Source organism: Camelus dromedarius, chromosome 6 (genome assembly GCF_036321535.1).
Source record: "Camelus dromedarius isolate mCamDro1 chromosome 6, mCamDro1.pat, whole genome shotgun sequence".
NCBI classification, from domain to species: domain Eukaryota; kingdom Metazoa; phylum Chordata; class Mammalia; order Artiodactyla; family Camelidae; genus Camelus; species Camelus dromedarius.
In genome coordinates, this window is record NC_087441.1 from 8,111,855 (window position 1) to 8,133,082 (window position 21,228).

The 21,228-nt window shown below is 44.4% G+C and overlaps 1 protein-coding gene across 1 annotated transcript in view; it reads right to left on the bottom strand.

Moving 5' to 3' along the window:
• Window positions 1–21,228, bottom strand: part of TULP4 (TUB like protein 4) — a 209,680-nt gene that overhangs the window by 15,311 nt on the left and 173,141 nt on the right. Inside the window, exons 8-11 of the mRNA XM_064486522.1 lie at window positions 13,767–13,991; window positions 12,540–12,774; window positions 4,526–4,670; window positions 1,672–1,816 (exon numbers count right to left, since the gene is read on the bottom strand). Coding sequence (XP_064342592.1) covers window positions 1,672–1,816; window positions 4,526–4,670; window positions 12,540–12,774; window positions 13,767–13,991 — 750 coding nt within the window. The remainder of the gene's footprint in view (window positions 1–1,671; window positions 1,817–4,525; window positions 4,671–12,539; window positions 12,775–13,766; window positions 13,992–21,228) is intronic.

Below are 21,228 nucleotides of genomic sequence, written 5' to 3' on the forward strand. Positions count from 1 at the left end.
CCTGGAAACGTCAGTTGCATTGATACCAGTATGTCTTAAAACTACCCAATTAGCTGTTTTTTCATTCAATTAAATTTTTAAAAATTTAAGAAGTTATCACTATGCCAAGCCACACATAATGCATGGTGTGTGTGTGTGTGTGTGTGTGTGTGTATGTGTTTGGTTTGTGTGCACACAAGGGTGATAATAAAGATGAATAAAATCTAGCTCAAGAAATGGTAGGAATGTAAATTGGTGTAGCCACTATGGAGAACAGGATGGAATTCAAAAAACTAAAAACATAATTACCATAGGATTCAACATTTCCATTTCTGGGTATTTTTCTGAAAAAAATAACCCCATTAATTTGAAAAGATATGTGCACCCTAATGTCCACAGCAATATTATTTACAGTAGCCAAGTCATGGAGGCTACCTAATTACCCATCAACAGATAAATGGATAAAGAAGCTGTGGTGGTGGTAGTGGTGTGTGTGTGTGTGTGTCTGTGTGTGTAAATGTATACATACACAAAATAGACTATTACTCAGCCATAAAAAAAAAATGAAGTTTTGGCATTTGCAACAACATGGATAGACCTAGAAGATACTATGCTAAGTGAAGTAAGACACAAAAAGATAAATAGTGTATGATTTCACTTATATGTGGACTGTAAGACCAAAAAACAAAACAAACAACAAGACAGAAACAGACTCACAGAGAACAAACAGGTGTTTTCCAGAGGGGAGGCAGATGGGGGTGTAAGTGAAGCAGATGAGGAAGATCATGAAGTTTGTACTTCCAGTTACAAACTTCCAGTTACAAAATAAATAAGTCTTAGGGGTAAAATGTACAGAATGGGGAATTTAGTCAATAATATTGTAGTAACTTTGTATGGTGACAGACCATAACTAGACCATGGTGATCATTTTGAAACGTACAGAAATATTGAATCACTGTGTTGTACACCTGAAACTAACACAGTGTTCTAGGCAATTATACTTTAAAAACTACACAGACGCACACACTCTCAGGACAGTTTAATGGAGGAGATAAGGCTTGTAATTATCTGCATACAAGGCAGTCACAGGAATGTTATAAGGTAGTTACAAACAAGATGCTTTGGGATTACCGTGGTAGAGCCAGGGAAGGAAGCCTTCATGACAAAGGTGAAGTTACACCTGGAAGCATGAAGGCAGAAACAAAGGGGAGGAGACAAGAGGGTGGATTCATACACCTGGTGACCCACGCAGGACAAAGGCACAAACGCTTGGGAAGAGGCCAGCAAGGCTGTGGGAGTGGGGGGTGGGGGTGGGGGAGGTGGGGGGAGGAGGGGAGGGGATGTTGAACAGGACCAGGAGGGAGAGAGGCAGGCCAGACCATGAGGCTGCGACCAGGGCTTGGCTCCTGTGGACCCTGGGAGTCACTGAAGGGTCAGGAGTGGCTTGAGGGGGCGGAGGTAGCCTTGTGGACATGTCTGTACTAGAGCCGCTGGTGAGAAGGTTCTCGGGCAGGAGCGGGGATGCCCGAGGTGGGAGGGAGGTCCTGTGAGATGAGGAGGGCGCAGGGCTTGAAGGCAAGGGCAGTGGCGGCAACCAGGGCTCTAGCTAGGGCAGTCCCAGGCGAGGAGGCAGGGCCCAAGGGTTCAGCCCCCCGACAGCAGACCCCGGGCGGCAGCAGAGTCATACGCTACCTGAGTGATGTCTTCAAAGGGAAACTCCCTCCGCGCCAGGCTGGGCGAGCCGATGGACGGCTTGCGCATCGGCAGGCGAGGGGACCGGGATATCTCCTGAGTTGCCCGCGACAGCTTGGGGGACTTCCGAGCCTCAATGTTGATCCTGTGGAGACGAGGCCCGGGGCTCAGACACCCACGGAGGGGAAGGGGCCCGCGCCCCTGGGCCCTGCTCACTTCTGGCAGCCCCCGTGGATGTCACACTCTCAGGAGCCAGGCCCTTCCTGTAACCAAGTCCCTCCCACGGGCTTTTGCTTTATGAATATGAGGAAGGAAAGATAGAATTGTATATCGAATAGTATGTATTTTAAAACATTCTGAGATCACATCAAGCCATTCATTTGTAAGGAACTCCTGAGAACGAACTTCCACTTTCTGCTGACTAACAGCATGTTCAGAAACGGCCTCATGCCTTCTGCCAGGGCTCTGCAAACTTAGTACCAGGGAAAGTGGAGGTGGGGAGAGCTCTTCCTCACCTTAAGGCCGCGATGACTTTACAACTCCTAACACAATGTTTGCATTTCAGCAGACTTGTTTAGCATTTCCCCACCTGCAATATTTGATCAGTGGATCTAAAGTTTTTCTGCTGCCTTTTGATCCTATGTTATATCTCTGGTCCTCAGTTCCTTTGTTTATAACATGGGGACACATGTGTTTAATGCCAATCTACCCAAGAGAGAGCATTATAAAAATGAGTGTGGTAAGGCTGATGGTGTTTGATGAAAGAAAAGCATGAAGCCTCCCCTATATTGCCTGAGAGCTTGATAAGCCATCGACGGCTGACAGGGACCCAGCTGGAGGCTCTGGGCAAGGACGATTAGCGAGGCTGCTGTGGAGGGGGGGACCTCAATGCGAGAAAGGCGGGAGGAAGGAGGACCAGCTCTGAGACCCCAACACCCAAGAGCTTTCAGAGGATGTCTACAGGTGGAGGATCTGGTTGCTTATGTATTAATAGTCCTCTCTGTTCAAGGAGTGAGAAAAACTGAAACACTGCAGAAGTGTAGGAAAGTTTGTTATTTTATTTGTCATTTTAACAAGTTTAGAATGAAGATAAAAAAAATTAATCAATCAGATTCCTGAAGCAAATGGATATCCATATGGGAAAAAACGAACACTTACCCCTAACTCATATATACACAAAAATTAATCTGAGGTATAAAATTAACCTGAGATCTAAGTGTGAAAGCTAAAACTTAGGCATCTAGAACAGAAGAAATTATCTTCACGACCTTAGGGAAGATAAAGATTTCCTAAACAGGGTACAAAAGCACTAAGCATAAAAGAAGAAATTCAGATATTGGATTATATGACAGTCCATATATCTGCCAAAGGACTCACAGTTAGAATACAGGAAGAATCTCACAGCTCATTAAGAGAAAAACAACTCAATAAAAAATGGGCAGAAGACTTGAACAGATACTTCACAAAAGAAGAGATCCAAATTTGGCCAACATATATAGAAAGCTGATTAGCATCACCACTTACTGCAGAGAACAGAGTTTAACTACAATGAGATACCACTACACACCCACCAGAATGGATAAAATTATTTTTTAAATGACATACAACTGTAGGTGAGAATGGAAGCAGTAAGAACTCTCAAACACTGCTGGTAGGAATCTAAAATGGTACAGGCACCTTGGAATACTGTCTGGCACTTTCCAATGAAGTTAAACCCATGTTCAGCCCATGGTCCTGCAACTCCCCTTGTAAGAACATACCTGGGATAAACAAGTGCATTTGTCCACAGGAAGTCTCGTGTAAGAATGTCTACAGCAGTTTTTTATTCATAATTGCCCCAAACTGGAAACTACCAAATACCCATCAATTGGTAAATGGAATAAACAAACTGTAGTATAATCATTACAAAGGAATTCCACAGAACAAAAAAGAAAAACAAACCATTGACACATGCAACAACAACATAAATGAATCAAAATCATTATGTTGAACAAAAATGCCAAATAAAAAAAGAGCACGTACTGTTTGATGCCATTTACATGAAGTCCAAGGACAAGTAAAACTAATCTATGGGGATAGATGTTGGAACAGTGATCACTCTAGGGAGTGGGTATGGAAAGGGAAGGGCCCAGGGAACTTCCCAGGGTGACGGAAATCTCATCTTCAGCTGGGTGGTGAAAACACTGCTTTATCAACTGCTCAGTGAATTATGTTTAAGATCTGGGCAGGTGAGTTACCTTAGTTTTGCACAGCGTCAGAGAATTTTTGAGCTAGAGGGATCTTAGTGAAGATCTGGTTCACCCTTTAACTTCCATAAATAAGGAAACTGGCATCCAGGTCAGGGAGCCAGGACGGGAAATGTGGGGTTTCTCACCTACAACACCACAGGCCCTTCCATCTACTCAGCTTTTTGCCACTCCTTAGGACAAACCTTAAGGAACTAACTTGTTTTTTAAAGTTCACTATTTTTTCCCTGTTACAGCATTATAGGCATTTAATTTGGCATTCTCTTCAACACATTACATACACTGTAACACCATTTTCTTACTTTCCTCAACCTGGAAGAAAAAAACAAGCTCCCTGGCTATGGCCACCCCATGTCACCCACCATCAGTGCCAACCCCTAGAAATTCTGCAGGTTTAGCAGACTTCCTACTGGATGTCTTTTTCTACCCTGGAGGAAAGGATGAAGGAGGCTCTGATCATTGCAGGCAGCTCTTCCAGATGAAAGGCGGGGATGCTCTGGCTGTGCTCAGATGTCGGTTTCAATGGGATTTTGCTGCACACGCAACACAGACACACCTCGAGACACAAAAAAGGAAGCGCATCCCACACCCCTAAAGACAGAGATTACCTTGGGAGTTTGGGTGATTTGCTAGCTCGGGAGATTTTGGGAGATTTCTTGGCAGCCCAGTCATCACTCAGCTCGATGTCACTGGAGTCTGAGCAGTTGCAGCTGTCAATCATGGTAGAAATCAAGCTGTTTCCATAGATTTCATCTGGTAAGACACCAACCAGCAAAATTTAGGGGAGTGACATCAATCAGACCCTAAAAATGGTCATTACTAGAAACCAGAGGCCCGACTGACTCTACAGGCAATTATTTTCAGTCTAGAGAATGAAACAAAAGAGCAGAACATTGTTTTCCTTTTACATTTTTATGCTATTACATTTTCTAAGCAAAAGTAGGCAATTATTTGTACTGCTATCAAAATGGGCATGGATTTGAATGCCTCTGGAATGTACAAAACCATCTGGCCTTGTTTACTGAGCTGAAAGCTGGAGCCAAAATGGCTGTGGTGTTGCGCCTCATGACACACCAGGCACCCGTCCGGATGCCACAGGGGCTGGCAGCTGCCCCGAACCCGGGCCAAGCAAGGGGCCTGCTGACTCAGTGACTCCTCCCAGGATCTGCTGCTGACCAGGGACCTGGAAAGACCCCTGCTGATTCCAGGCCTGCTCTGCGTCAGATCTGTTTTAGGGACTCCCGGAAGTTTACATCTGGATGCCAGGTGGTCCACGTGGTTTCCTGGAATTGCCACAGTGTTGCCCGTGGAGCTTGGCTCTCCCACCTCAGGCGCCTCAGCTTCGAGCAATGGCTGGAAGGAAGACCCAAGTAGTAGGACGTGCAGTGGTAGCTGGGGGCTCCACTAAGGGCGCCTGTATGGGATCCAGGGGGCCATCAGGCAGAAGATGCAAGGCCCCAAGGCAGCAGGTGATGTGCATAGAGCAGGCCGTCACAAAACTGCAGTGGATGGAGTTCGTGTTTGACATCCCTCCCCACATCCTTCTCCTCAGCTGCCTTCCTCACCCCTCGAATTCCCTCATCACTCAAAACCCAGCTCTGCCCTCACTGAAGTACATTACTCGTCAGAAACGCTGCGTTCTCCTGACTAAAGTCTCATCCCTCCAGGCTCCAGGAGCCTTGCCAGGTAATCAAAAAGCTGAACGAAATAATTTAGAGAATATGAATGATTTTATCATTCAAAAGGGCTATTTACATTAGAAAGGATGAGTTTGTTAATCCAAACTCGGCTCTAAGTTTCTGAGCCCTATTTGCAAATACAGTCCATATCATCCCAGCCCTGCTTCCCCGCTCAGATTCATGTCAATCTCCCCTGCAAAATACACTCAGTCCATCCCAACAGCCCCAGAAGTTTTATAAACTCATTCCAACATCAACAGTCACTGAAGTCCAAGGTCTCATGTAAATATCATCTAAATCAGACACCAGTGAAACTTGAAGTAAAGTCACACTGAGGCAAAATTCCTTTCCAGCTGTGAACCAGTGAAACCAGACAAGTTATGTGTTTCCAAAATAGCTGTGGGACAGGCACAGGATATTCCCATTCCAAGAGGGAGAAGAAATGGGAAAGAAGGAAGAGTGATGGGTCCTAAGCAAGTCCAAAACCTAGGAAGGGGGATTCCATTAGATCTTAAGGCTCAAGAATAACCCCTTTGGTTGTGTTTCCAAAATAGCTGTGGGACAGGCACAGGATATTTCCATTCCAAGAGGGAGAAGAAATGGGAAAGAAGGAAGAGTGATGGATCCTAAGCAAGTCCAAAACCTAGGAAGGGGGATTCCATTAGATCTTAAGGCTCAAGAATAACCCCTTTGGTTCAGTACTCCGCCCACTGGGGTAGTGGTGTCACCTCCATGGTTCTGCTGGGCTGGGGGCTTGTCTTCAAGGCTCTGGGCTGAGGCTGTCTTGCCTGTTGAAACCGAGGCAGTGACCCTGATGACTTCTGAATCGCCGTTGGGGTTTTTTTCCTCTTGAAGAACAGTGTATGTTCCTACAAATAGATCTATCATCCCACCCTGTCAAATCCAAGAGGCCCAACAGCTTTCCTTCATCTCATCCTGTATGGATAGGCTGAGAATTTTTCAAACCTTCAAGTTCTCATTATTTTGTGCTTAACAATTGCCTCTTCAATTCATCTTCTCCCTTCTGACTTAACTCTAAGCAGTGTGGAGGAACCAAGCCACTCCTTCAAAACCCTTTAGAAATCTGCTCAGGGAAATATGTTTCACTGGCTTGCAAGTTTTATCTTCCGCAAAACCTAGAACACAGTTCAGCCAAGTTCTCTGCCTCTTTATAAAAAGGATCCAGTTTCTGATAATATGTTCCTCACTTCTGCCTTGAGACCTCACCAGAAATTGCCCTAATTTCCATGCTTCTAACATGTACCTCAGACCTCTTCCAGTCCCCACCCAGGGCCCAGGGCCAAAGCTGCTTCCACATTTTTTAACCATTTTTTTAAACTGAAATATAGTTAATTTACAATGTTGTGTTAGTTTCAGTTGTAAGTGATTCATATACACACACACACATACATACTTTTTCAGACTCTTTTCCATTAGTTTATTACAAGATATTGAATATAGTTTCCTGTGCTATACAGTAAATCCTTGTTGTTTACTATTTTATATCTAGTAGTGTGCATATGTTAATCCCAAGCTTCTAATTTATCCCTCTCCTAACCCTTTCCCCTTTGGTACCCATGAGTTTGTTTTCTATGTCTGTGAGTCTGTTTCTGTTTTGTGAATAAGTTCATTTGTATCATTTTTTTAAGATTCCACATATAAGTGATATCATGTGATATTTGTCTTCCTCTGTCTGACTTAGTTCAGTTAATATGATAATCTCTAGGTCCATTCATGTTGCTGCAAATGGCACTATTTTATTTTTTTATGGCTGAGTAGTATTCCATTGTCTGTTTGCACCACATCTTCTTTATCCAGTCATCTGTCAATGGACATTTAGGTTGCTTCCATGTCTTGGCTATTGTAAATGGTGCTGCTATGAACACTGGGGTGCATATGTCTTTTCAAATTAGAGTTCCTTCCGAATATTTGCCCAGGAGTGGGGTTACTAGATCATATGGTAACTCTATTTTTATTTTTTTAAGAAAAAAAAAAAAAAAGAACATAAATACAAAACAGAAACAGACTCATAGACATAGAATACAAACTTGTGGTTGCCAAGGGGGTGGGGGGTGGGAAGGGACAGACTAGGATTTCAAAATTTGTAGATCCTGACAGGCATATGCAGAATAGATAAACAAGATTATACTGTACAACACAGGGAAATATCTATAAGATCCTGTGGTAGCTCACAGCAAAAAAAATGTGACAGTTAATATACGTATGTTCATGTATAACTGGAATTTGACACAACATTGTAAAATGACTATAACTCGATAAAAAAGTTAATAAAACAAAACAAAAACAAAAACAAACAAATAAAAAAGAAACTTCCATACTGTTCTCCTTTCTCCACACCCTCTCCAGCATTTATTATTTATAGACTTTTTAGCAATGGCCATTCTGACTGGTGTGGATACCTCACTGTAGTTCTGACTTGCATTTCTCTAGTAATTAGCAATATTGAGCATCTTTTCACGTGCCTGCTGGCCATCTGTATGTCCTCTTGGAGAAACATCTATTTAGGTCTTCTGCCCATTTTTTGATTGAGTTGTTTGTTTTTTTGATATTGAGCTGCATGAGCCATTTGTATACTTTGGAAATTAATCCCTTGTCAGTCGCATCATTTGCAAATAATTTCTCCCAGTCCGTAGGTTGCCTTTTTGTTTTGTTTATGGTTTCCTTCACAGTGCAAAAGCTTTTAAGTTTAATTAGGTCCCATTTATTTTTGTTTTTATTTCCATCACCCTAGGAGACAGATCCAAAAAAATATTGCTGTGATTTTTATGTCAGATTCTGCCTATGTTTTCCTCTTGAAGTTTTATAGTATCTAGTCTTACATTTAGGTCTTTAATCTATTTTAAGTATTTTAGTATACAATGTTAGAGAGTGTTCTAATACTATTCTTTTACACGTAGCTGTCCAGTTTTCCCAGCACCACTGATTGAAAAGACTGTCTTTTTTCCATTTTATATTTTTGCCTCCTTTGTCGTAGATTTAGTAACTATAAGTGCATGGGTTTATTTCTGGGCTTTCTATCCTGTTCCATTGATCCATGTGTCTGTTTTTGTGCCAGTTTCATACTGTTTTGATTATTGTAGCTTTGCAGTATAATCTGAAGTCCAGTTCTGTTTTTCTTTCTCAAGATTGTTTTGGCTATTCATGGTCTTTTATGTTTCCATACAGATTTATAATTTTTTTTTTGTTCTAGCTCTGTGAGAAACGTCATTGGTAATCTGATAGGGATTGCACAGAATCTGTAGATTGCCTTGGGTAGTACGGTCATCTTAACAATATTGATTCTTTCAATCCAAGAACACAGTATATCTTTCCACATGTTTGTGTTGACTTCAATTTCTTTAACCAGTGTCTTACAATTTTTGGAGGAAAAATCTTTTCCCTCCTTGGGTAGGTTTATTCCTAGGTATTTTGTTCTTTTTGATGTGATGGTAAATAGGATTGCTTCCTTTATTTCTTTTTCTGAATTGTGTTGCTAGGGTCTAGAAATGCAAAAGATTTCTGCGTATTAATTTTGTATCCTGCAACTTTACTGAATTCATTGATGAGCTCTAGTAGTTTTCTGGTAGTGTCTTTAGGATTTTCCTATGTATAGTATCATGTCATCTGCAAACAGTGACAGTTACCACTTCTTTTCTAATTTAGATTCCTTTTATTCCTTTTTCTTCTCTGATAGCTGTGGCTAGAACTTTCAAAACTATATTGAATAAAAGTGGCAAGAGAGGCACTCTTCTCTTGTTCCTGATTTTAGAGGAAAAGCTTTCAGATTTTCACTACTGAGTATAATGTTCGCTGTGGGTTTGTCATACATGGCCTTTATCATGTTGAGGTATGTTCTCTCTACGCCCACTTTCTGAAGAGTTTTTTTTTTATCACAAATGGATGCTGAGTTTTATCAAAAGCTTTTTCTGCATCTATTGAGATGATCATATGGTTTTTACTCTTCAATTTATTAATGTGATGTATCATAATGACTGATTTGTGCATATTGAAAAATCCTTGCATCCCTGGGATAAATCCCACTTGATCATAGTGTATGATCTTTTAATGTTTTGTGCTTCCACATTTTAAGGTATCTGTTTCAGCAGCACCCCACTTCTCAGTATTAAAATCTGTATTATTCATGTTCTCCAGAGAAAAATAACCAACAGGAGATACACACACACACACACACACACACAGGTGGAGAGAGAGGATAAGGAATTGGCTCATGCGGTAACAGAGGCCAAGCAGTCCCAAGATCAGCATGGATGGATCCTCGGCTTGCAGACACACACCTTCCTGCCATGTGCTCTATGGCCTTTCCTTGGTGCATGCGTGTCAGGGGAGAGAGCGAGCTCTCCCTCCTCATCTTCTTCTAAGGCTATCAAGCCCATTGGATTAGGACCCCACCCTTATGACAACATTAATTACCCCCTAAAAACCGTATCTCCAAATACAGTGACACTAGGGGTTAGGGCTTTAAACTGTGAATTCGGGGAGACACAATTGAGGCCATAGCAAGCTCTAAGGATTCCTTTTGCAAACTGGTTGATTTTTGCTAAAAAAATTTACTGGGACTCATGCTTTCTATTATAAAAACACACACTGGTAATTTTAAGGAACATATTTGTTGAGTTGAGAATATCTACAACAGTGGATCACAAACTTCAAAACTTAACAATCACCTGGGCAGCCATTAAGTTGCAGACTTCTAGGCCTCGCCCCAGACCTGCTGAATCAATCCAAGGCGCAGGCCCCGGAGGCCGTATCTAACCAAGCATCCCAGCTGGCTTGCAGGGAGGCGGCCCACGGGCCACACCTGAGAAACCACGACATGCAGGCCTGAAACAGTGAGTCAGCTTCTCATGATGGGAAATTCCTGGCTTGTCCACGTCAAGCCTTTCTTCCTCCGCACCCACTCACATATACCATTCAGTTGGCAATTGGTCATATTCTGCCTTGTGATGCATTTTCTGTTTTTGTCTCAAGGTATTTAAATCTTGACTTTTTAAATGAATTTCTCAAGTGTTGTCTTACTGCCAAAAGGGATTATAAACTCCTTGAAAACAGACACCCTGGTGTTGCTTCATAACTGCAGGAGACTCAAGGACCATGTGCAAAGTAGGCACCAAATACATGTTATTGAATCGCTTCGCTTTACAACTTTTAAATTCTTTTAATTATAAAAATAAAACATCTCCTTCCCTGCAGGACTGTTAGTGACTGAGTCAGCCTGGTGTGGTGCGAGCTGATAAACGTGAGCGTTGAGGAGAAGCAGGTGCTGAGGCCGTCAGGGCAGGCTCCGAGCAAGCGAGGCCTCTGGAGGCTCGGTCCCGGTGCCCCAGGCGCCCTCCCTGCTCCTGCTGCCCTGTTCTTCAGTGAGAAATTCACACGCCCCGGGGAACAGAGCAAGCTCTTCACCTACGTTCCCCTCAAGATGTAATCTGAGCACAGCTTTATGAAATTATATACCCAGGAGGGACCTTAGAGGCAGCGGCATCCGGTGAGAAGACGGGCCAGGGTCCCGGCTCGGCCCCGCGCCTCCCCTCCCGCGGCCGGCGGCTCTCTTCTCTCCCAGCCCTGAAACCGCGCTTTCCGTCCACGGCTCCCGTTTTTCTCACTCTGCCTCCTGGCCTCCCTCCTTCCCACCTCCTTCTCACCAGCTCCGATTCTTCTGCTCGCTCTCCCTGCTCTTGGTAGGAGTTCGTCACATGAGTCAAAAAACAAAAAAAAAAACCTGACTAATATCCAATAATTTAAAGCACAGCTTTACTGCTTTCAATTGCATACAGTAACACTGATAGCAGAATGCTGCCACAGAAGCCGAATGAATAAAGAAAAGCAGACGGAGGGAACAACTGCGTGAGCACTCAGCGTGGGCAAGGCAGCCAAGGCTGTCCTGCACTGTGACACCGCGGTAACCCCAGTTGTGCCACACGACACAGTGGCTTCAGGGGTGTAATGAGGGGCAGAGGCCAGTCTAGTCGGCAGGAGCGTGAACGGGAGCAGGTGGAGAGAACAAGTGTGCACTAATGCCAAGTCCAATTCAACCCATGCTGTGTCACGGTCAGGTACCTGCCAGCACTGGGGGCACAAAGATGCCTCAGTTCCCTCCCTCCAGGCCCTCAGCATTCAGGGGGTTAGGCAGAGCCCTGGCCTGACAACTACCACGTGCCCCGGGGGCTACCAGCAGCCGACTGAGCAGCACCAGGCACACTCTGCTGCGAGCGGCGTGCCAGACTTCACGGGGAGGTGGCAGAAGGTCTGGGTGGGCAGGTAGTGCTGACTGGGGATGGAGGCCACAATGGTCACCAGTGGTGACACTGGGGTAGCACACACGGTACCAACAAAAAGCACACAGTTCCTTCCCTCTGGAGGCTCTAGGAGAGTTTCTGGAAGGAAGGGGTGGTTCTTCATGCCAAAATCTCTAAGGATGAGCAAGAAATTCTTCTTGGTAGTCAGCTAAAAAGCAGTTAATGGTAGACTATTGAGGAGCAGAAGCAAGACTGGGAGGTGGAGGAGCAGGCTGAAGGTTAGAAAACATTAGCTCCATCGTTCACTCAGGGAGCAGACAGCCCCTCACCACTACTTTCCAACAGGCTCCGCAGGACACAGAGGCCCTCGGTGAGCACCTGACACAGGAATCTATCACCCCCAGAAGGCCTGTGCTGGCTTCCCCTTGGCTGAGGGCCCATGTTTCTGCTACCCACAGCCCCAACCACACAAAGCCATATGAAATGCTGTTAAAAACTTGTCATGAAGTACATTCAGAGAATCATTAACATCAATAGGATTTTGGAAAAAGAGCAGCTTCAAGGATGCTCCTTGCCAGCCAACATGGGCTCGCATTGCATAAACAGGCACTGTCTTTGCACGGGTCGTCAGGAAGGCTATTCCGCAACCACCCCCGACAGGTCTTCAGTGCCTCTGGCAAGGGGCCCACCTGATTTGCCATCGGTCCGCGGGTCCATGATGACGAACTCCGGCCGCAGCTTGCTGATGCGCCGGCCCTTGAGGATGGGCACGAGCCCGCCCAGGTACTCCAGGTAGAGCGTGTAGCACGGGCCGCCCACCTCCGGGTCGTCCTCTGTGCGCTTCATGGTGCAGTGCAGACGCTCGTTGCCAGCCGACGGGTAGCTGACAAAGTCCCGCATGTTGTTGGGGTCTGGTATTGGGGGCTGGAGGTGGGCGGGGGAGGAAAAGAGTGTGGGCATCACTGGGTACTCTGACAGAGCACTGGCTGCAGCTCAGGGAGAGTTAACCACATACTGTAAACAGTGATTCACGCTCTGGGTGCATGTCAGAATCTCCTGGGAGCTTTTATAAAGTACCTAAGCCAGACTCCACTTTAGACAATGAAACTGGACTTGCTGGGGGTGGGCCTGGGCATGTGCATTTTCTGCAAACTCTCCAAGTGACTGTACCATGCAGCCAGGGTTGAGAATCACTACTGCAGAAGCAAGACTGTAAACCAGCTTGAAAAAAATCATAACAGATTCTAAACTCTGCTGTTTGAGGAAAAAAGTAACCAACAAGCCAATGTGATACTTAGAAGCAAAGATAGAAAACAAAAAGGAGAATACAGAAAAGGAGATAAGGTGCAGAGGGCCCACGGTTAAGGGGGAAGCCCACCCTTGAACAGCAATTGGCAGCTGTGTTCCACACACCACCACGCAGAACAGCCTGGTTTCCAGGGTACGATCGGTATGAAGGACGCTGACAGGAGTGCTGGGTGGGGGCCGCCCCTCCTCAGCACGGTGGTGAGGAAACTGGTTTCAATCCTGACCATTCCCGTACCTACGATGGAGCGAGTTACTTGACTTCTAGGAACATGCTTCCCACTTTCTCAAGGGGGACTCATGGCAGCACCTGCCAGCAAGTCAGGACTGAATGGGCAGACTGATCATCAGGATGACCTGGCAATCAAGCCCAGAATACTGCCTTTGCGTGAGGAAGCCATCACACAAGGCGAATCCCTGGTGGACACGAACGCTAGGGACAGGCGGCACGCGAGGAGGCCAGGGTGGAACTCTCAGGAGCCTTGTGACTTCTGTGCTCCTGGTCTGGGACTCTCGCCCGTCTCCCCTGACTCTGCTCTCCTCCTGGCAGTCCCTTCAGGAGGGAGCAGGCAGCTGGGGTGAGGAGGGAGCAGAAGAGGGGAAGGCTTTACCTTAATGGTGGGGATGAAGGCAGTGGAGAGGTAGGAGCAGAGGCGGGGGGGCAGGGTCAGCTTGCTGACGTCCTTGTCCTCTCGCAGGGCGCTGGCAATGGCCTGCTGGCACAGCAGCTGCAGGCTGGATACTCGGTGCTCCACACGTACCACGTATAGGGCTGGTCCTGATGCCATGAGCAGCCGTGAGTCCCGGTGTCCCCAACAGATGGAGATGATGGGGCGCTGCCAGGAGGTGAAGGGAGACTGCTTAAGCTTCTGCTCTTGTGGTGAGCAAAGAAAGACCATGCATATCATGTCAAGCAAAATAAAATGGTCTAAGAGATTTTCAGGATGTTGGTTTTAAACAGCACAACAGACAATGTCAAGTCCTATATTATAAAAGTCAGTATTTTCCTTGAAAAATAGTTAGATCCCCAGGCCAGACCCCAAAGCAGGGCAACAGTGTTACAAATGTTCTTTTATATGTATTATCTCATTTAATTTGGTACCATAAAACCCAATGTAGGTCCATATAATGAGGTTTCTGCCAGGAGGTGCAAACAGCTCGCAGTATAGTAACCCATACTCCTTACTGAAGCTCTGGTTACCTGGATCCCCAAGTAACCAGTGGTAGTTCCCAAGGCTTGGAGAGGTAGTGAGAAGGTAGACTAGATGGCCCTCCCCTTTCATCCTGACAAGGAGCATTTCAGAGTGAAGTTGACTTTGGATTTGGGTTCACAAGCTTGTGACACAGGGAATGTTATATAACCCCTGGAAGTCTTTTACTTTCTCATGAGTAAAATGAGAGCTGGGGGGATTAAAAGGAGATAAAAGATATCAAAGTGCTTCTGGGACCCATCACAGGCTATAACCCACAGGCCCTCAGTCACTGTTATTCTCAACCACCCTTGAGCTGATGAGGCAGAGAAAGAAGGTGGAAAGCTATCTGAAAGGGGGAGAGAGAGGAACACAGTTTCTGTGGTGGCCACTCTAGGTGTTTGTGGCCATCATTTGCTTTACTTTTTAAAGAGGCTGAAATCCAAATATGCAAGTTAGAAACTGGTGTACTGGGGAAAAAATCCAAAGTTCAGAGGTGCCACCTAAGAAAGACCAGCCAAGAAAGAAAGAAAGAGGTGGAGGGTTGTGACAGAAAAGCAGTGAGAAAATCTCTGATTCTGAGCCAGACAGATGGAATTCTAATTTAATGAAGTGAAGTCTTGAGGGGCTTCAAGGATCAGAAGTGGGGATACCAGACCTTTTATATGAATGACAGACAGGAACAGAACTTTCACAACACTTCAGCGACAAACATCAAGATAAAAGGAACACATGAAGACACTTGCTTAAAATAGCCTCCAGGGTCAGTTAATCCTGGTTTCAACTTCAAAACAAAATGCAAGGATGAAGATGATCCATCTTTCATTTCCATCACAGTGAGGCGGGCAGCCGCTGGGCAGGACCACAGCCACAGCGTCCTGGGGGCAGACCCCGGAGCCAGGAGCTCAGTCTGGGGGCTTCCAGAGGACTTCCAAGATGGGCCTCCTTAAAAGAGGATCCCACAGAGAATGTAGACCCCATAGAGGAAACTGTTCATTTAGAGCAAGACATAATCACTGCTGAAGACAAGGCAGACAACACATAAAATACATACAAAAAATATTTCTTTTGTATCAATGCCGGTGAGCGCAGTTTAGGACAAAAGTTCTACTAGCAGCAAAATCATGCTCTGTCTTAAAGCTGTACCATCACCCTGCCATGCCCGAGTCTCCTAAGATAATGTTTACAACCTATAGCTCAAGCAATGAAAAACAGTTTCCAATTAGTACAATCTGACTGGTTGGAACTGGCTGCAAAAACATCAGGCATTTTCCTCTAATTTCCATGACTTCTGAGTCCATCTGCCTGACATGCCAGTGGTCACAAGGGAAGAATATACATATTCCTCCTCCTTTCCCCTCCATCCTCCTGGTTGTGCTTTTCATAGCAATTATCTCTGCATAACAGCTGATGATATGTTTTGGGAGGGTCTTCTATAAAATGATCATTATGATATCTCACATCTCTGTAAAAAGGAAATTAAATCACTTTACAGACTTTCAAACTGGATAAAAATCCTCTGTTTATTTACAGGTATAATCACTACCCATTGTAAGAAAAGTAACAATCATGTCTTAAAAACTTACTACATTTCACAAGCCCACTCCTGGGCATATGTCCAGAGGGAACCTTAATTCAAAAGACACCTGCACCCCAATGTTCATAGCAGCACTATTTACAATAGCCAAGACATGGAAGAAACCTAAATGTCCATTGACAGATGACCGGATAAAGAAGTTGTGGTATCTTTGTACAATGGAATACTATTCAGCCATAAAAAATAAAATAATGCCATTTGCAGTGACATGGATGAAACTGGAGATTGTCATTCTAAGTGAAGTAAGCCAGAAAGAGAAAGAAAAATATCTATGATATCATTCATATGTGGAATAAAAAAAAAAGACAAATGAACTTATTTACAAAACAGAAACAGACTCACAGACATAGAAAAGAAACTTATGGTTACCAGGGCTGGAAGGGAGTGTGAAGGGATAAATTAGGAGTTCAAGATTTGCAGATACTAACTAATATATATAAAGTACATAAACAACAAGTTTATACTGTATAGCACAGGGAACTATATTCAGTATCTTGTAGTAATCTTATGGTGAAGAATATGAGAACGAACGTATGTATGTTCCTATGTGACTGAAGTATTGTGCTGTACACCAGAAATTGACACAACATTGTAAACTGACTATACTTCAATAAAGATATATTAAAAAAACAAAACAAGGGAAAAAAAAACCTTACTACATTCCAATAGCACATTAAGGTACCTTAATAGGCACATATATTATCTCATTTAATCTTCTCAACTCTGCCATGTAGGCATCATTATTCCCATTTAACATGTGTGGAAACTGAGGCTAAGAGAGTTACCTGACTCAGTTACAGCTGATCCACAGGACAGCACACCCATCTCCCAACCCCACAGATCATGCTCATCTTACTACAATGTGCTGCCTCTCTGTCCATCACAAATACAGTGATGGACCCAAATTCTCCCCATGGTTCTCCCTTAATCCACTTGGCCAAGGCTATTTTACTCAGAAACAAACAGAACAACATATGTGTAGAAAAGGCAAACAGACAAGAGGAGAAACGAGCTGCATAAACAGCAAGTGGACAATGACTGGAATGGTCATTACAGCAGAAAAGAACCCACAGGTCACGCAGACCCGCGCACTGGGATAAACCAGCCAAGCAGCACCGCTGGGTGAGTGTGAAACAGCAGCACACCGGGCGTTGCAAACGGAGGAAAACAGAATTCTCAGCAAGGAGGAGTGAAGGGACTAAAAACTAGAACTGGAAAACAGAGCTGAAATTATTTAGCCTGGAGAGGTGATGCCTGTAGGGGTCTCAAAGGAGTAACTGTTACCTGGAGCAAGGTGACAAGGAAACCACCACCAGGAATTTACAGCACAGTAACCTGGGGTACAGCATTCACTTATTTGCCCAAGTCAGTGATTATTCATTTCAGTAAAGGGGGAAATCATGCTCATTTAATTTATTTTCACAACATATATTCCATGTAAGATAATAAAGTAGCAAAATAAATACTGGCACCTTTTCCATAATAAATCTTAAGACTGTATTAGAAAAATAAGGAAGAATTTACAACCAGTGAGCGCTGATCCTCTTGTCTGAAATTCTGAGGTATCAGTGACGTCGGGAAATTGATTATCGTGATTATCACTGAGTCTGAGGCCAGGCAGTAGGGCCATGAGCTCTCAGGATCCCTATAAGTCCTGTGAGCCCATAGAAAGTCCTTATTACCTGGGAACCAATGCACAGCATGGTGATCACAGTTAACAATACTGTACTAATACTTAAAATTTGCTAAGAGAGATCTTAAATGTTCTCACCACAGAAAAGAGATGGTAATTACGAGACTGAGCTGTTATCTAGCCTCACAGTGGTAACCACACTGAAATACTTAAGTTCATATTAAAATGTTCATATCAATTACACCCTAAGAAAGATAGAAATAAATAAGTAGGAAAATTAACACACACAAAAATCCTTTTTACCTTTTTTTTAAAATAGTTTTTTACATCTCATCTTACTTCCTAAGTCTCATTTCTTGCTGGTGCTCATTTTCCTGCACTCCAGCCTACAAAGACCTCACTACAGATGTTCTGCTGTTTCAGAAAGAGCAAGAGTCGAGGTGCTCACAGACATGGGGTGCGGGGCGTCCTGATTTAGCCATGTCACCATCAGCGATTTCTGCCGCCAGGTCCTCTAGGGTCTGTGGCCCGCCCACGGCCCTCCCCAGCAGAGCGCCGCCTGCCCGGGGAACTTGCCGCTCCCTGGGATTAGCTGCAGCAGAAGAGCAACGTGCCAGGTGCTCTCTTCCTGCAAACCTGGGAGCACACAAGGGTCCACACCAGCGCAACTCCCACAGATTAATGTTTTTGTCTGAACAGCTGCTGTCTGCTAGGGGAAAACTCAGCTGTAAATCTGTGGACTTAATCGCCTTCTCAAATCACACAAAATGACTATTTTAAGAACCAATGGCTAGAATTGTGAAGTTGATAACATTCAAATCTTAATTTGTATGGGGAAATTCACATATTTTCCACTTAAATCTGAGGCAAAAGGGCAAGAACATGAGTGCATTTCATGGAGTGTCAGTGTGGTGGAATCCGGTGCTCTGGTGAGTGTGATGGAGTGATGACAGGTGTCCTGAGGGGAGAGGCTGCCGTTCACATGGTGCTCAGGGAGGGGTCAGTGCGGTCAGGCTGTCCTGTCAGATGCCGAGCCACCTAAAAGGAGAGCAGGTTAGTCTGCTCACTTGTCTTCCCCCGCTACATACAGCTTTATGGAATGCCCACAGCCAGCTTCAACCCCCATGGCATGTGAAGACACACCAAGTTCCCCCAACCTCACCTCGTGCTCCTGCACAACACCCACCACGCATCTAGCCAATCATTTATTCATCTGCTGAGCTGTCAGCATCTCTCACTGCATCAGTAAATATCAGTACATATCTGTTAAATGTTTATAATGGTCCAGACACATCCTGGGTGTTAGGGACTGACACGGAATAAAATAAATTCCCTGCCTTCATGGAGCCGACGTTCTGAGGAGAGATGGGGAGAGAGAAGTCTCAGCCTCCGTGACAGGGCTACCTGACAGTGAAATCACTACAAAGCACAAACAGAAGGATAAAGGGCTAGAGAAAGAGCAAGGCGGTCGTTTCAGACAGATGGGAGCGGAGAAGGCTTCCAAGGAGGACGTTTCAGCAGTGGCCTGAGATGAGGGAGTTGATCATGTTTTTAACTGGCATTGAACGCTTCCTCACCACACCACTATTTCTGTATATAGCAGTGTGTTGCATAGAGTCCTCTAAAAATTGAAGGGGAGGAAAACGCAGGGTGTCCTTTCCATGTTAAAGATAAGCTGTTCAAGCAGGATTAGAGTCAACAGACAACAAAGGGGTCAAGCCAGCTACACTGGCCCAGGACAGGAAAACGAGGCCATCCAGGCACACGGTTTCTGGCTGATGGGGCTCCGGGCTCAGGACAGGTACCCATCTGCTGAGGAGTCAGACCCCGTGAATGTCAGAGGGCTCTCCTGCCCCCCAGTCGCTTGCCCTCCTAAGAAGAAGGCGGGGGTCTCTGTGATATAAGAAATGTACTTCAAGTGTTTCACAGCCCCTGGTAGAAGCGGGTGTTTCATATTTGTATAAGCACGTACACAAAAAGAAAACCTTCCAGAAGAGTTCACTTTTAAAAGAGACCAAGTTGGTGACTGGTCACCATTAAACTGTGCTGGTTGGAGCCATGGACAGTTTTGAATATTAAGTTACAGTGATTTGGCCCCCAAATTGCAGTAATTAAAGTTAGCTCAGGATTCAATCACCCAAACCTCCATTTAAGAAGAACACACCATTCTTGTATTTTGTAAGCAGACAAGCCAGAAAGGACTTTCTTATCTATTTACAGCAAACAATAGGAAAAGCACACTTTGTGAGAACACGTAGAGTTAATTCTCAACAAAAGGAGGCAGAGTTTTGCTAAAGGAGTCTCCTTCCGGAGCATAGAAGTCTATGCCCATAAAGGCAATCCCTTACTTGATTTTTCAGTTTCCACACTTAGCTTCTTCCTCTCTTAGTTTTTTATCCAACTATCTTACATCAACACCTGAACCTTATCGAACATAAGGTGACTCCACCAACTTGCCTTTAATGCAAAAAAAGTTCATAAAGTGAAAACACACACAACAAACAAACCCCCAAGACCCAACCAGCCAACCAAAGGGTCTGTGGACATTCAGTCAGTGGTGCTCACTCTCACATTTGTGGTCAGGTTATCAGATATGCAGGTATTTATAGATGGTCACGGATAACAGCTAGAGGGATAAAGTACAGACTTTAAGTAACAACAGGTAGGAAGGAAAGAAAAAGAAATCATAGTACTTCCTTCCAAGAGCATCAGCCACAGGCACTACTGTTATGAGGAAATCAGGAGAATCCGTTTTAAAGGGAGACTGCCGCAAGTTTGTGCTGGGCAACGGATTTGTATACAATACGCCACAATCTCATTAACTTGGAAATAAATCATCCAATCTAAACCACATTTAGTTCTTCTTAGTAACAGCCCAATAAATTGCCTAACTTCCTTCCTGCTATAAAAATGTCCCTGCCTTTGGACAACTTGAATAGAAGAGCATAGACAACATGTGATTTTAGAATCTTACAGACAACAGTTAAGCTGGTGCTACCCAGAATCAATATTGTACTTGAGTTTTAGTAGCATCATTATTTAACTTTATATTATTGAGGCAAGTTTTTCAATGGTTGAAAAAGACTTGCAAGTGAAAAAAAAAGAATCAACAACTTATTAAAATGCTGAGACACTGTGCAAAAATCTTTCTCTGAAGGAAAGCCCTCTCTGATCCCTGAACCTCAAGCGGTTTAAATTCAGGACCTATGTTAGTTTCATGTGATGGCTGATAAGAACTTTTGCAATGGGTAAGGCCCTCGAGCTTCTTCTATATTCTAATCATACTGAAGGTGAAAAAAATGAAGAAAATGTGGTCTTTAAGAAAATAAGACCAGTAAACAGAAAGGTGTTATAAACGCAAGAGGCATTAAGCACTCTGAAGGTTCACAGAGAAGAGGGGTTGCAGTCTGCAGGCAGAGTTGCAAAAGGCTGTGACTGCCCTGACATTAAGAGGACAGACTTCCCCAAGTGGAGATGGCAGGGAAGGACAATCCCTGTAGGGGAAGAGAAGGCCAGTGGGAAGGGTGCCCCGAATCCAACACAACGGTGGACAATGCTGCATGTACGTGGCGTGTGCTTCAGCACTGTACTTCACCAACATTCTAATAGACATGAAAGACTGATTAACTCAGAAAGAGCGGACAATTCCCATC